Below are 12,153 nucleotides of genomic sequence, written 5' to 3'. Positions count from 1 at the left end.
TTCATAAAGATATCATCTATGAAAAAATATTTACACAGCTTGCGCACGTACGCTATCCAATTCTTTAGGTACGCAAAAATAAAAAAGATAGCAAGGCCAAGAAATTCTCAATTAAAAAACACAAACATGCAAAATACGATATGCAACCAAAGTAATGCCCAACACAAGTACTAAAGTGTTGCACTAAGCACACATCCAAAACGATTACACCAAGTAAAACTCAATCTAAAAGACATAAATTGTATTTTCAACAGGAACATGTAGGAATATCAACAAGTTGACCGACCATCCACAACTTCTTTCGTCAGATTTAAACTAGTAAAGTTCGTATCTGGATAAAGCATCTTTGTTTGCTCCATAGTTGTTGTGAATTCCTCTCAAAAAGACTTAACAATAAAGTCTTTGGCATCCTCCAGATCAATCTTCATTCTTTCCAAATTGGTGATCAAATTAGAATTGCCTTGGTCAAATCAATTTCCTTCTTCTCCCATCCAGCTCGATCCTCTTGTATTTTGTCTCGATATTTTTCATAATCATATTTCACGCGTAGGAATTTATCATAGAACTCATCCCTCTCGTTTGGAAGTTTGAAAATCACGGACCCATGTCAAAGTCCATAAGTCCATACCTGGTCAAGCTTTATCATAGCCTTTATGTTCCAAAGAGATAAAGGCTAAGGGGTTGTGTAGTGATAGGCCTAACCAGTCGTCCTTTTTTTGAGTAAGTTATTTTGAACAAGTTTTCTTCTAGTCTCTACACTCCAACGAGCTAAAGGCTAAGGGGTTGTGTGGTGATAGGTACAACCGGTCAGTCCCTTATTGAGTAAGTCATCTTGAACAGGTTTCCTTCTAGCCTTTATGTTCCAAAGAGTTAAAGGTTAGGGGGTTGTGTGGTGATAGGCCCAACCAGTCAACCCAATATCGATTGAATACTTTAGGAGGAGAAATAGTAGATGTTGCCTAGGATGTCCCATGATGATAAAAGAGGGAATTAAAGAGATAAGTCAGATAACGGACTATAAAGAGTAACGAGTGCGTTAAAGTGACATTAAAAGAGTCTTAAGGAGACTAGAAAAAGTAAAATAAAGAGTGACATATGACAAAAATAAAAAATAAAAAACACTTTGAATGCTCTGACTAATCAGATTCCGGTCTTTTTTTAACTAAAACAGTGAAAATAAGAAAAATGATAAAATATAAATATAAAAGTTAATAAAATAATGGAGTTACTATTTAAGATTATCGTAAGATTGTGATACTCAAATTAATAACAATAACAGAAATTATAGAATATGAATATAAGCATTAATAAAATAATTGAGGTAGTGCTGCTTTATGTATAAGATTTATCAATGTTCACATACTCTTGAACCTAAACTAAAATATTTTGAAAATATTTGAAATAAATAGACGGAGCTAAACTCAATTATTTTCCTGTCTAATCTGAACTTTTGGTGATATAAAATCAAATCACGTATAGTTAAAGGAGAGCATGTGAAATATCAATTTCCCTGGATGACATCTTAGCCATTATGGGTTGTTTTTGTTTGTTTGCATTCAAGTATTTGTTACTCCACATTCCCTCAAACACACACAACATGGAACTTCCACTCCTACCACTCCTTGCACTAAGCTTCTCTCTCACCATTCTCTTCGGATGGGTTTCTGCTGATTTTCTATCCCTCAAACACCATTCAACTTCTTCATTTCCACCGAACTTTCTTTTCGGAACTGCATCTTCTTCGTATCAGGTTCTTTCTCCGTGAAACACTGTGATTGGTTATTCTTCTTATTTTCTCCGGTGAATGATTTTGCCAAACAATGAACAATTTCGCAGATTGAAGGAGCTTACTTGGCTGATGGAAAGGGGCTAAATAACTGGGATGTTTTCACTCACAAGCCAGGTTCACATTTCTTACTCATTATTTTCTAAAATACTTATTTATTGGGAAAGAATCCATAGCTATTTACATGGTTCTACATTTCAGGAACAATAACTGATGGAAGTAACGGCGATGTTGCTGATGATCATTACCATCGTTATAAGGTACCATCTTGCATACTTCTGTTTCTGCTTCATCCAACGCTTCCTCTTCCTTCTCTAACAAAACTTATCAACACAAATAATTATTATTTTTAATAATCCTGGGTTTTATTTGGGACGATGTTTTCAAGATTCTAACAAAACAAATTTCCTGATAATATTTCTTTTAAAAAGTCTACCTCAATCTATCTCACTCTTTTTCCTACATCTGAAAAAATAAACTTTCACGTCTCTTCCATTATATATAAAATATCAGTGTAAACCTTTCGCTATGAAATGTGTAAAAAAAAATATAATAGCATAATTTAATTTTAATTTTGATGCTTATTTTTATAACATTAAAAATAAAATAAAAATAAAACTACAATTATAATAATGACTGAATACTGAAGAAAAAGAAAAATAAAACTACAAATTTTTAAAATATATATGGATAAAAAATATAATCAAACTAAATATTTATATAATTATTCCTTTTCAAGAAGTCAAAATTATTAAAATTAGATTTATGTCATTTATATATATATATATATATATATATATATATATATATATATATATATATATATATATATATATATATATATATATATATATATATATAGCATGTTTTTGTTTATGTAACATGTATTCTATATTTGTACGTGGTTCATGTTATCCATCGTTTTTCAAGTTGCTTTCTTTAGTATAAAATAAATTGCACACCCTAATTTTAATCATAAAGCTTTTCTGACTGAAAATAATAGTAGACGAAGGGGTGATAAGAAAATATAAGTTAAAAGTTAATTTGAAATTAACCTGTTATTACTGAAATAAATATCCACCATGGGTGTAGAAAGAATGACGTTAGGAAATTATTGTTGAAGAGAAATATAAAAGTAAAGTAATTAAAACTAATAGAGTAAACTTTACTTTATCAATCATAAAATATTTATAACGTTTTACTTTAAGTGATTGTAAATTAAAATAAGGAAAAACTGAGAAAGTACTCGCAATAATTATGATTTTAATATTAATGAATCAATTTTTTCTTCACTATATTATTTCTATTTGGTTATAATGAATCGAATTTTCAATAAGTTATTTTCATGTACCATTGAAAATAGATGTCGTTTTCTTTTTTTATAATAATAAAAATAATATATTTAATTTAATTATAAATATAAATATAAATATTTTACTAGATATTTATTTTATAAGTATCGTTTTTATTATAAATAGTTATTTTAGTTTTAAAATAATTTAATTTAAATAAATAGTCAAAATGAAAAAAACAGTTAAATTTAAAAAAAATTAATGAAATAATTATTTTAATTTAAAAAAATAAATATAAACCTTCTTCTCAAAATAATAGTATAAATAAATACAAAGTACCAACTTGCATCGATCTTGCAGCTTTCAAATAGAGACTGGTGGGAGCCTTAAAATAGAGCCTAAATGGTGTCAATCATTTCCAATTCAACATTTTTTTTCTTTTTTGTACTTTATCCTATCTATGAAATTAGTTAATTAACTATGGGAGAAACTAATATTTTTTTTTTGTAATTTTTACTGAGTTTGATTGTATTTATATTTTATTCTTGATCAAATAAAATTAGGTTGGACGGTAAAAAAACACCATTCAAATTTAGTTTGATTATTTAGTATGTCGAATCAAATGAATTTGGGTAGGTGCATGAGAAAAAATAATTTAAATTAAAAGCAATTAAAATAATATTATTTTATTAAATATGTGTACATATTTTATATTTTATGTATTAAATTTATATGTAATAATAAATTTAGTTTTATTTATAAGAAACAAATTTTAGAACAAGATTTTAAATTTTCATTTATTGTATCTAAATTATCTTTATTTATTTATTTATTTTAGAATGGGCCTAATGATTTTATATAAAACTAGTTTGAGCACAAAAAAAAAATTCTAATCGGTAGGAAATGTGGGTTGAGGTAAAGCTATTTAACACTTTATGGATAAGATATTTTACTTGTGAATTCCATTTCAATGAATAGAGTACTTAAACAAGTTGAAATGAATCTAAGTCCACTTCAATATTGAGGATTGGTTGAGGGTTTAGATTCATCTTTAAGATAAGATGTCATTTTCTTTCATCTATCATATTTTATATTTCATGACTACAAATCATTGTTGGTGTCATAATTTTTCCTTATTAATCAATTTAATTACTATACAATGCTTTTTATGAATTTACTATTTATATTAAGTTACTAGACCAACTCTAAAATAATATATATAAAATATAGCCCAAATAATAATTAAAAATAAAACACTGCATTATCTGGAATGGATAGAAAACAAATTTAAACACGAAAGACAGAAAGACAGAATGGTCTATTTTGATTCACTTTTTTTTGACACATTTTTAATTCATTGTGTATTAGATTAAAAGTGAGTAAAAGAAATACAGCAAAATATTATTATTCATTCAATAATAAAAAATCCAATTAAAAATAGCAATAAATATTTTTTATAATAAATATATTATTTATATTAGCACGTAAAAGATTAATTTAAAGAGAAATAATTTATAAACATCAAACATTTTAATAAAGTGAGAGTATTAAAGAATTTAATTTGTTTAAAAAATGTAAATTATTGTAATTTTTTGGACCAATAAAGAAGTATGTACGTAGATATTAAATTCTAAAAACAGGAAGATGAGATCTTAGTGGCAGCAGATATCTATTTTTGTCAACGCATCTTTAGTTAAGTCTAAAGTAAGATGGTGATAGTGGGCCAACCAGCATTAACTTATGATTTCGTCTATTTTTTAGTTAAAATTAATTTAAAAAATAAAATATGCTTAATATTATTTAGAAGATTATATATATGATAACTTTTTAATATAAATGATGACTATTTACTATTTAAATTCTAATTAAAAATTACAACAGAGTAACTTATTATATAAAACTATTAATTTTCTCAATTTAATAAAAAAATTATATAATTGACAAATATAGAATGTATAACCTTTAATATAACTTAATAATATGATTTTCTTTTTGTTATATATATATATAGTTTGAGCCTTGTTTGCTTGAGTCCATTAGACAAGTCCTGGAGTAAAATAGAAATTTAGTTCAGTTTGAGACATTCAACATTTAATTTAGTCACTAAAAATGATATTCTGGTTGTAAGTAGGGTCACGCATTGAATTTGTTGGTAGTTTTCAACAGTTTCGTATAATCAGAATATTCTTAAACTTGTTGAGACTTTTTTCTTGATACTTATTCCACTGAATTAGTTTTTACATCTTTGATTATGCATATTTTTATAAGTAGATAATTTACTATTGATAAAAGAAATTAAGATTAACTGTTCAAGTATGGGTATCTAAATATGCATGATTGTTTTTGTCGATCTTAATTTTAGTGATACAATCTAACTAAGGCACTTTCCTCCACCTCCATATGTTTTCTCCTATACTTTATATATATATATATATATATATATATATATATATATATATATATATATATATATATATATATTATTTAATTTTGGATTGTTTATTTGAAAAACAAAAATGACTTTAAATTATATAATTAATTTTTTTCAAAAGAAATGGTTTTCAGAATACAATTAAAAAAAGTTATTTAATTTTTATAATATACATTCAAAATTATTTTTTACTTTTGAATTGTACACTCCAGGAATCTATGAATATTTTTTACCTATAAATCATATGAGTCAGAAGTCATTTATAATTTTTAAATTGTAAAATTCAAAAGAGGAGAAAAATCAAAACTTTTTTATATAAGCTGCAGAGAAAAATATATGGAGGGCCTCCAACTAATTGTTTGATGGAATGTTTTTTTTTATGGATATATGACTTGAAAAACAGGAAGATGTGGATCTTATGGAAGGCATTGGAATCAACAGTTATCGCTTCTCAATATCATGGGCCAGAATTCTGCCCAGTAAGCTTTCTTTTTAATTAAAAAATAATTACACTTTTCATTTAAATTCTTAAATGTTTAATTTTTATTTTTAAATTTTAATTCAACAATTTCATCCTCACATATCATAATTGTGAACTTTGATCACATTAAATAACCTTCTCAAACAGTAAATGTATTAGTTTTATTATCAGTTGAAAATACAAATATTGAACTGATTAACTTATTTGAAAATAAATTATAAATACAATAATTAATGTTACATCAAAAGCCCAAAACATTAGTTAATTTAATTATTTTTGAATTCTTAAAAATAACAAAATGCAATTACTTTTTTTATCTCTGACTATTACATTATAAATTTGATCCAGAGGGGAGATTCGGCAAAGTGAATTGGGCTGGCATTGATTACTATAACAGTCTCATTGACACACTTCTCTCCAGAGGTTTCATTTTTTTCTATATCATTAATTCTGTAGTTTTTCTATCTCTAACACTCTTCCTTTTCTGATTTTGATTTAGGAATAGAACCTTTTGTCACAATATCACATTATGATATTCCTCAAGAACTTCAGGAAAGATACAAAGGTTGGCTAAGTCGTGAGATTGAGTAAGTACTTCTGATATCAACACATAATAAAAGTAGAGTAAAAGAGTATGCTCACAAATATACGTTGATTTCTGTAGGAAGGATTTCAAGTATTATGCAGACATATGCTTCAAGAACTTCGGTGACAGAGTGAAATACTGGATCACATTTAATGAACCAAATGTTGCATTTATTTGTGGCTATAGAAAAGGGTTATGGCCTCCTGGTCGTTGTTCCGGTTCATTTGGGAATTGCACCAGTGGTGGGGACTCAGAAAGGGAACCTTTCATTGCAGGTTCTAACCTTCTTTTATCCCATGCCACTGCTGTTCATCTCTACAGAACCAAATATCAGGTAAGACATGAGTTTTCTTATCTACTCAATGTGTATAGAGTTTATAGGTGTCCAGATATGAGCAATAATCTTACGAGAAAGGTTTGAATGGCAGAAAAATCAAGGAGGGAGAATTGGAGTTGCCATGAATACTAAATGGTTTGAACCCTTCACCAACTCCTCAGAAGACAAGAAAGCTGCGGAGCGAGCTCAATCATTTTACATGAACTGGTAAATGCCTTTGTTAAATTTTGTCACTGAATAATGCATGCATGAATTCTTCAAAACTATGCTCGTGAAAACGTGCAGGTTTCTGGACCCAATTATCCTAGGGGAGTATCCAAGGGAAATGCGTGAAATATTGGGAGAAGACCTTCCACCAGTTCCAGAAAGCCTAAAAAGAATGAAACCTGCAATAGATTTCATTGGAGTAAACCACTATACTAGTTACTTTGTAAAGGACTGCATCCACTCAGTGTGTGAACCGGGAGAAGGGTCTACAAGGACAGAAGGTTTTGCTCTCACATCGGCCAAAATGAATGGCCTTAGCATTGGAGAACCGGTGTGTATCTATAAAACCCTGTAATAACTTTTCTAGATCGAAGATCACGCACCTTCAATTCGGGAAATAATGTTAATCATATGGAGTTCATGCATGCAGACTCAACTTGAGTGGTTGTATGTTTACCCACAAGGCATAGAGAAGATTGTGACTTACATTAAGGAGAGGTACAACAATATACCAATGTTCATTACTGAAAATGGTGAGTGGAAATACCCATCGTTCTTCCCTCCAATCTTTAATACAAAACACTTCCATAATCTATTTGGAGTTTTTTAACCTTTTAGAAAAAGTTGAGTTACATGGAGAATAACTGAGTAAAAGTAGTTTTTGGAAATATTGATTTTGAATTGTATACATTGTCTTGCATAGGAGTTGGGATGAAAGAGAACTCCAACCTCACCACTAAAGAAATGATCAATGACCTGGAAAGAGTGGAGTACTTGCGTGCTTACTTGGATTCCTTGGCCACAGCAATAAGGTGTTGACATACCTATCTTACTTTGAAAAGTGTACATACACACACCAAACTTTGCACATTTTTTTTCTCTTGATAAAATATTACGAGATAATTAATTAGAAAGTACAGAAAGATTCCAGATAATTAAAGATAAAACAATTTTATAATATATACTTTACACGCCGATTCGAAGTTAAACTTAAAATAACATGCATGATAAGTCTTGTTGATTAAAAAATTGTTTGATGCATGAACAGGAAAGGAGCAGACGTGAGAGGGTACTTTTTGTGGTCTTTTCTTGACAACTTTGAGTGGACTCATGGATCCTCTATAAGGTTTGGACTTCATCGTGTGGACTATGACACTCTTGACAGGACTCCAAGAATGTCTGCTTCTTGGTACAAAGATTTCATTGCTCTTCATGCCACGAAACCTTCACATACTCAAGAATGACAAAGAATCAATGGAATGGTATATAATTCCTTTTTATATTCTGATATATCTTCCTGTACCTCGTTAATGTTTTGGCTCACTCTCACTTACTTTCTGAAATATATACAGGTGAGTCAAGAAATTAATGGGCTGAAGAAGTTAAAGTGTGTATATTGTAATTGTTTTCTTTAGACTTTTGGCCTTCAATCTACTGTAATCTTGTCCAATAAATAAATAAATCAATATATATATATATATATATATATATATATATATATATATATAACTCCATAATCACTGGTAGTTTCGTGCAAGCAACTGATAGTCATAATGACCCTACCCAAGACAGAGATTGACCAAGACAGAGATTGATAAAATACAATACAAACAATTTTGAAGTTGGCTCGAGCTTAACGCAATAATAACACGTCCTAATCAAATGTTATAACAAGTTGTCCGTGAATGTCATAACCTCTGGCTTACTTGTTCACGCTTGGCTCTGCTAGAAAAAGGTGCACTCACCACCAGTACATTGCAGCATGCAAAATTAAAAACCCTGTATCACCTCCTCAATTTTTCCTTTTATTTTGATTTCTCTTTTCAAACCTGCAAATCTCATTGTCTTCACTCTACAACCTCTAGGAAATATTGCACTCTTCTGTGTATAAAAACGTTAATCAGTTCTAACACAGAACCAGGATGTTTTCAATTTTCCATGTTGTGCAATCCAAAGTTGCCGTTTCGTTTTCACTCTCACTACTGAAATCTCTCTTGTATTTTTCCATATACTGTCCTTCTACATTGACCTTTACTTGTCCCACTTTATGAGACATGTTTTCTGTATACTACAGTAAGATACTTCTCAAAGAAATACACCAAAAAGATTAGGTATTTTTATATAATCTTCTAACTTTCTTATTTTTACACAAGATTCAAACTCCAGAAGCTGCTTCACCGTTCATAATTAAGTGGTTGATACCAGATTCTGTGATATATTTTCAGATTAAAATGCCTTGTCCATTCATAGACAAATACATCTTTGATAGAAATGCCTACATCATATAACCACGCAAGTTACGTAGCAAACACATCTTTCATAGAAAAGCCCTGTCCATTCTAATTACTCCGTCAAATAATAACACATCATGCTGCTGCAGTAAACTAAGATAGGCTACACCATTCAAATTATACTAAATGAAATACATACAATCATACATGTTCAATAAGGAACTAATTTCCATTTAGGGTAATGCACCAAACCAAAGTATTTGTTTGAAGAGTAAATGACATCTCGATTCCCATCAAACAGTTTAAAACGAATCTACTATTATCAAGAGTATGATTCTGGTTTTTATTATTCCCTTTCAGGGAATTGAATATTCAGTATGAGCCAAACGCAATGTCTAAAGTTAAGGTTGAGGCAGCAATACCATGACGATGAGGCATGGTCCTGGCTTGTCCTGCATGCTGCTAAAGATAGTCGGCGAAAGCGAACAGAACTGTCACTATCTAGCTTCTTCTATTCCCATCTCACAACGAAGATCAAATACTTCATGCCTTTTCAAGTAGAAGAAGGTTGTGTTAGATTTTGCATCAGAAAACACAATCATAAAACAATCAACCCTAGGTTAATTGAACATTCCCCAATACCCTAAACAGTATAATGCGGAAACATACCTGTGTGAGACGATGATACTTTCTTTCTAGTAAGATATTTCCTGTAGATCGAATGCTCAACACAACAAAATCAAGTATCTAGGGTTTTATTTACTTTTATTTAAAATTAATTGAATCAGTTTTATATTTTTACTGACCGATATAAAAATCTGTCAACAACTTAATGAAATATCTATTTATTGATATTAATTTAGTATATATTAATTTAGTATATATTATTCATAAAATTAATAAATATTATGCAATGTAATTATACTAATAAATAATATAATTTATTAATTAATAATATAATTTATTGATTAATATTAATTCATGTTAATAACAAAATAGAGATAACAATTTTATATAAAATACAATGTTGTTCCAGCATAAGATATGAAATGGGAATAATCATACTCCGCGCCCAGAAGCCGATCCTGAATAGTGTGAATCCTGATAGATATTTTATGGCCCTGGCATGGCATTAGTTGGGTCCATTAAATTTTGTTATGCTGCTAAAGTGTAGATTTGATAATGAAAATATGAGAAAAAAGCTCGAGCTAATTCATATGTATTCATCAACATATAAGTGTTTATCTTAAGTCTTTTTGCAATATATGAGGATTCAGATGAATGACAACATTTTCTTAAATAAGACACGAAACTTCCATAAAGTGATTAACCAGTTCAAGAACAAAAGAAAAATTAAATATGTTTCGGGTGTAGGGAGTAAACACCTATTTTCAGTATTCCTTTAATTTTTTTGTCTGATGTTCTCCTCATTTAACTTGTCTTCTCTTTTTAGTTCAAAGTCTTTTTTTTTCCTCCTCTCGGCTAATCGGACGATCGATGAACCTGTATAAAAGACTTTGATGCTTAAGTCAGTTTAAGTTTGATCGGTGGATAGCAATAAATGTTATAATAAATGCGAGTTAAAAGGTTCTTACCAACCTACCTTAGGCCTCTATTTATAGTTTTCGATATGACATGTGATTAGAGTTTCTTAATCATGGCTCAATCACTTTTTAAACTTGATTATTGACTTGTATTATCTTAATTTATTTCTAACTTACTGATCCAAGTTTTGGTGTGGTCGCCAAATCGAAGGGTCGTGCGTTCTGTCGGTTGTTCTCATGAATGAGGGTCTCCACAGAAGTGGAGACAAAGTGCAATTGAAAATGAACGCAGGGGCGTTTAGTCCGCCTGACCGACGGGCCGGCGATGGGACCTTCCAGGTAGCCGATTTGGCGTGTTTAGAGCTGAGAGTTCATCCGGAGAACGCGGGAGACTTTTGGTCGCGAGCTCTCTTAAAGCACTCAGGAAAAATTGTTACATCAACGTCCTAGGAAAAGGTCCGCCTGTAACGGGCGGCCTATAATTGGTCCGCCTGACCAATGGTCTGATAGCCACAATACAAAATATACTAAAAATGAAATAATACATAAATTTTTCAATAAATTTTCTATATCTCTGTAACTATGAGAAAAATCACTCTTTACCATAAGTTTTTATTTAGGCGTATCAAACTATTCATAGGTCTATAATTTTTTTTGGCATATCTAAGAGATGTTTTGTTTGAGAAATTATTGAAGCACTCCCCTACCACAAAGTACTGAAAAGATTGAAGATATTTTATAAAAAAAGTAATTATTGTTTGGACAAATATTTCGAAGCAGTTGCAGTTGGAATGAGCTGTCGACAATGATTGAACTAAGTTTTTTTACATGATAACTAACATTAGTTATTCAGGCGCACAATGGCTACAACATTTTTAATACGTATAAAAATAGTAACATTAACGATACCTAAAAACATATTTTCGTTTTTTGTCAAGCTAGTATCTTTGATATATAGTAATAAAAAAAAAAAACTATCATAATTATAAACATTTGAAGCTTTTTTTCAATATCTTTTTCACATTAATTATAAAAGACTTGGTCTTTAACTATCAATAAATAGCCAAGAGATATCTTTAATGTCTACAAGATAAATGAAATTTGTAGCACTTAAAAACAATTGCATCTGCTTAATATATATATATATATATATATATATATATATATATATTTGATTTCGATTTTTTAAAAATTGATGCAATTTGATTAGTTTCGTTAAATTATTTGAAGAAGAGTAAGATTTTTTCATCATAATTGA

General features: G+C 29.4%; 1 protein-coding gene and 1 long non-coding RNA gene across 3 annotated transcripts; one reads left to right on the top strand and one right to left on the bottom strand.

Moving 5' to 3' along the window:
- The first annotated feature begins 1,481 nt into the window (after positions 1-1,481).
- On the top strand, positions 1,482-8,741 carry LOC114187951 (beta-glucosidase 46-like). The gene is made up of 13 exons (XM_028076399.2): positions 1,482-1,750; positions 1,837-1,903; positions 1,988-2,046; positions 5,913-5,988; positions 6,339-6,413; positions 6,490-6,577; positions 6,655-6,910; positions 7,005-7,120; positions 7,199-7,451; positions 7,551-7,653; positions 7,824-7,932; positions 8,169-8,382; positions 8,473-8,741. The coding sequence occupies exons 1-12, from the start codon at positions 1,532-1,534 to the stop codon at positions 8,362-8,364; spliced, it is 1,617 nt and encodes a 538-aa protein (XP_027932200.1). The 5' UTR covers positions 1,482-1,531; the 3' UTR covers positions 8,365-8,382; positions 8,473-8,741.
- Positions 8,742-9,417: 676 nt separating this feature from the next.
- LOC114187953 (uncharacterized) lies at positions 9,418-11,265 on the bottom strand. Of its 2 annotated transcripts, none has more exons than XR_003605366.2 (4): positions 11,073-11,265; positions 10,737-10,866; positions 10,021-10,472; positions 9,418-9,900 (listed from the first exon to the last, which is right to left on the bottom strand). It is a non-coding gene; the product is annotated as an uncharacterized LOC114187953 (long non-coding RNA). The 2 variants fall into 2 exon arrangements; XR_014995706.1 differs by having other exon boundaries at positions 10,737-10,854.
- Between the last annotated feature and the right edge of the window lie 888 nt (positions 11,266-12,153).

Source organism: Vigna unguiculata, chromosome 6, assembly GCF_037176805.1.
Source record: "Vigna unguiculata cultivar grain cowpea cultivar isolate G323 ecotype 2 chromosome 6, ASM3717680v1, whole genome shotgun sequence".
In the NCBI taxonomy this organism is placed as follows: domain Eukaryota; kingdom Viridiplantae; phylum Streptophyta; class Magnoliopsida; order Fabales; family Fabaceae; genus Vigna; species Vigna unguiculata.
This window is presented reverse-complemented; position numbering and strand designations above follow the sequence as displayed.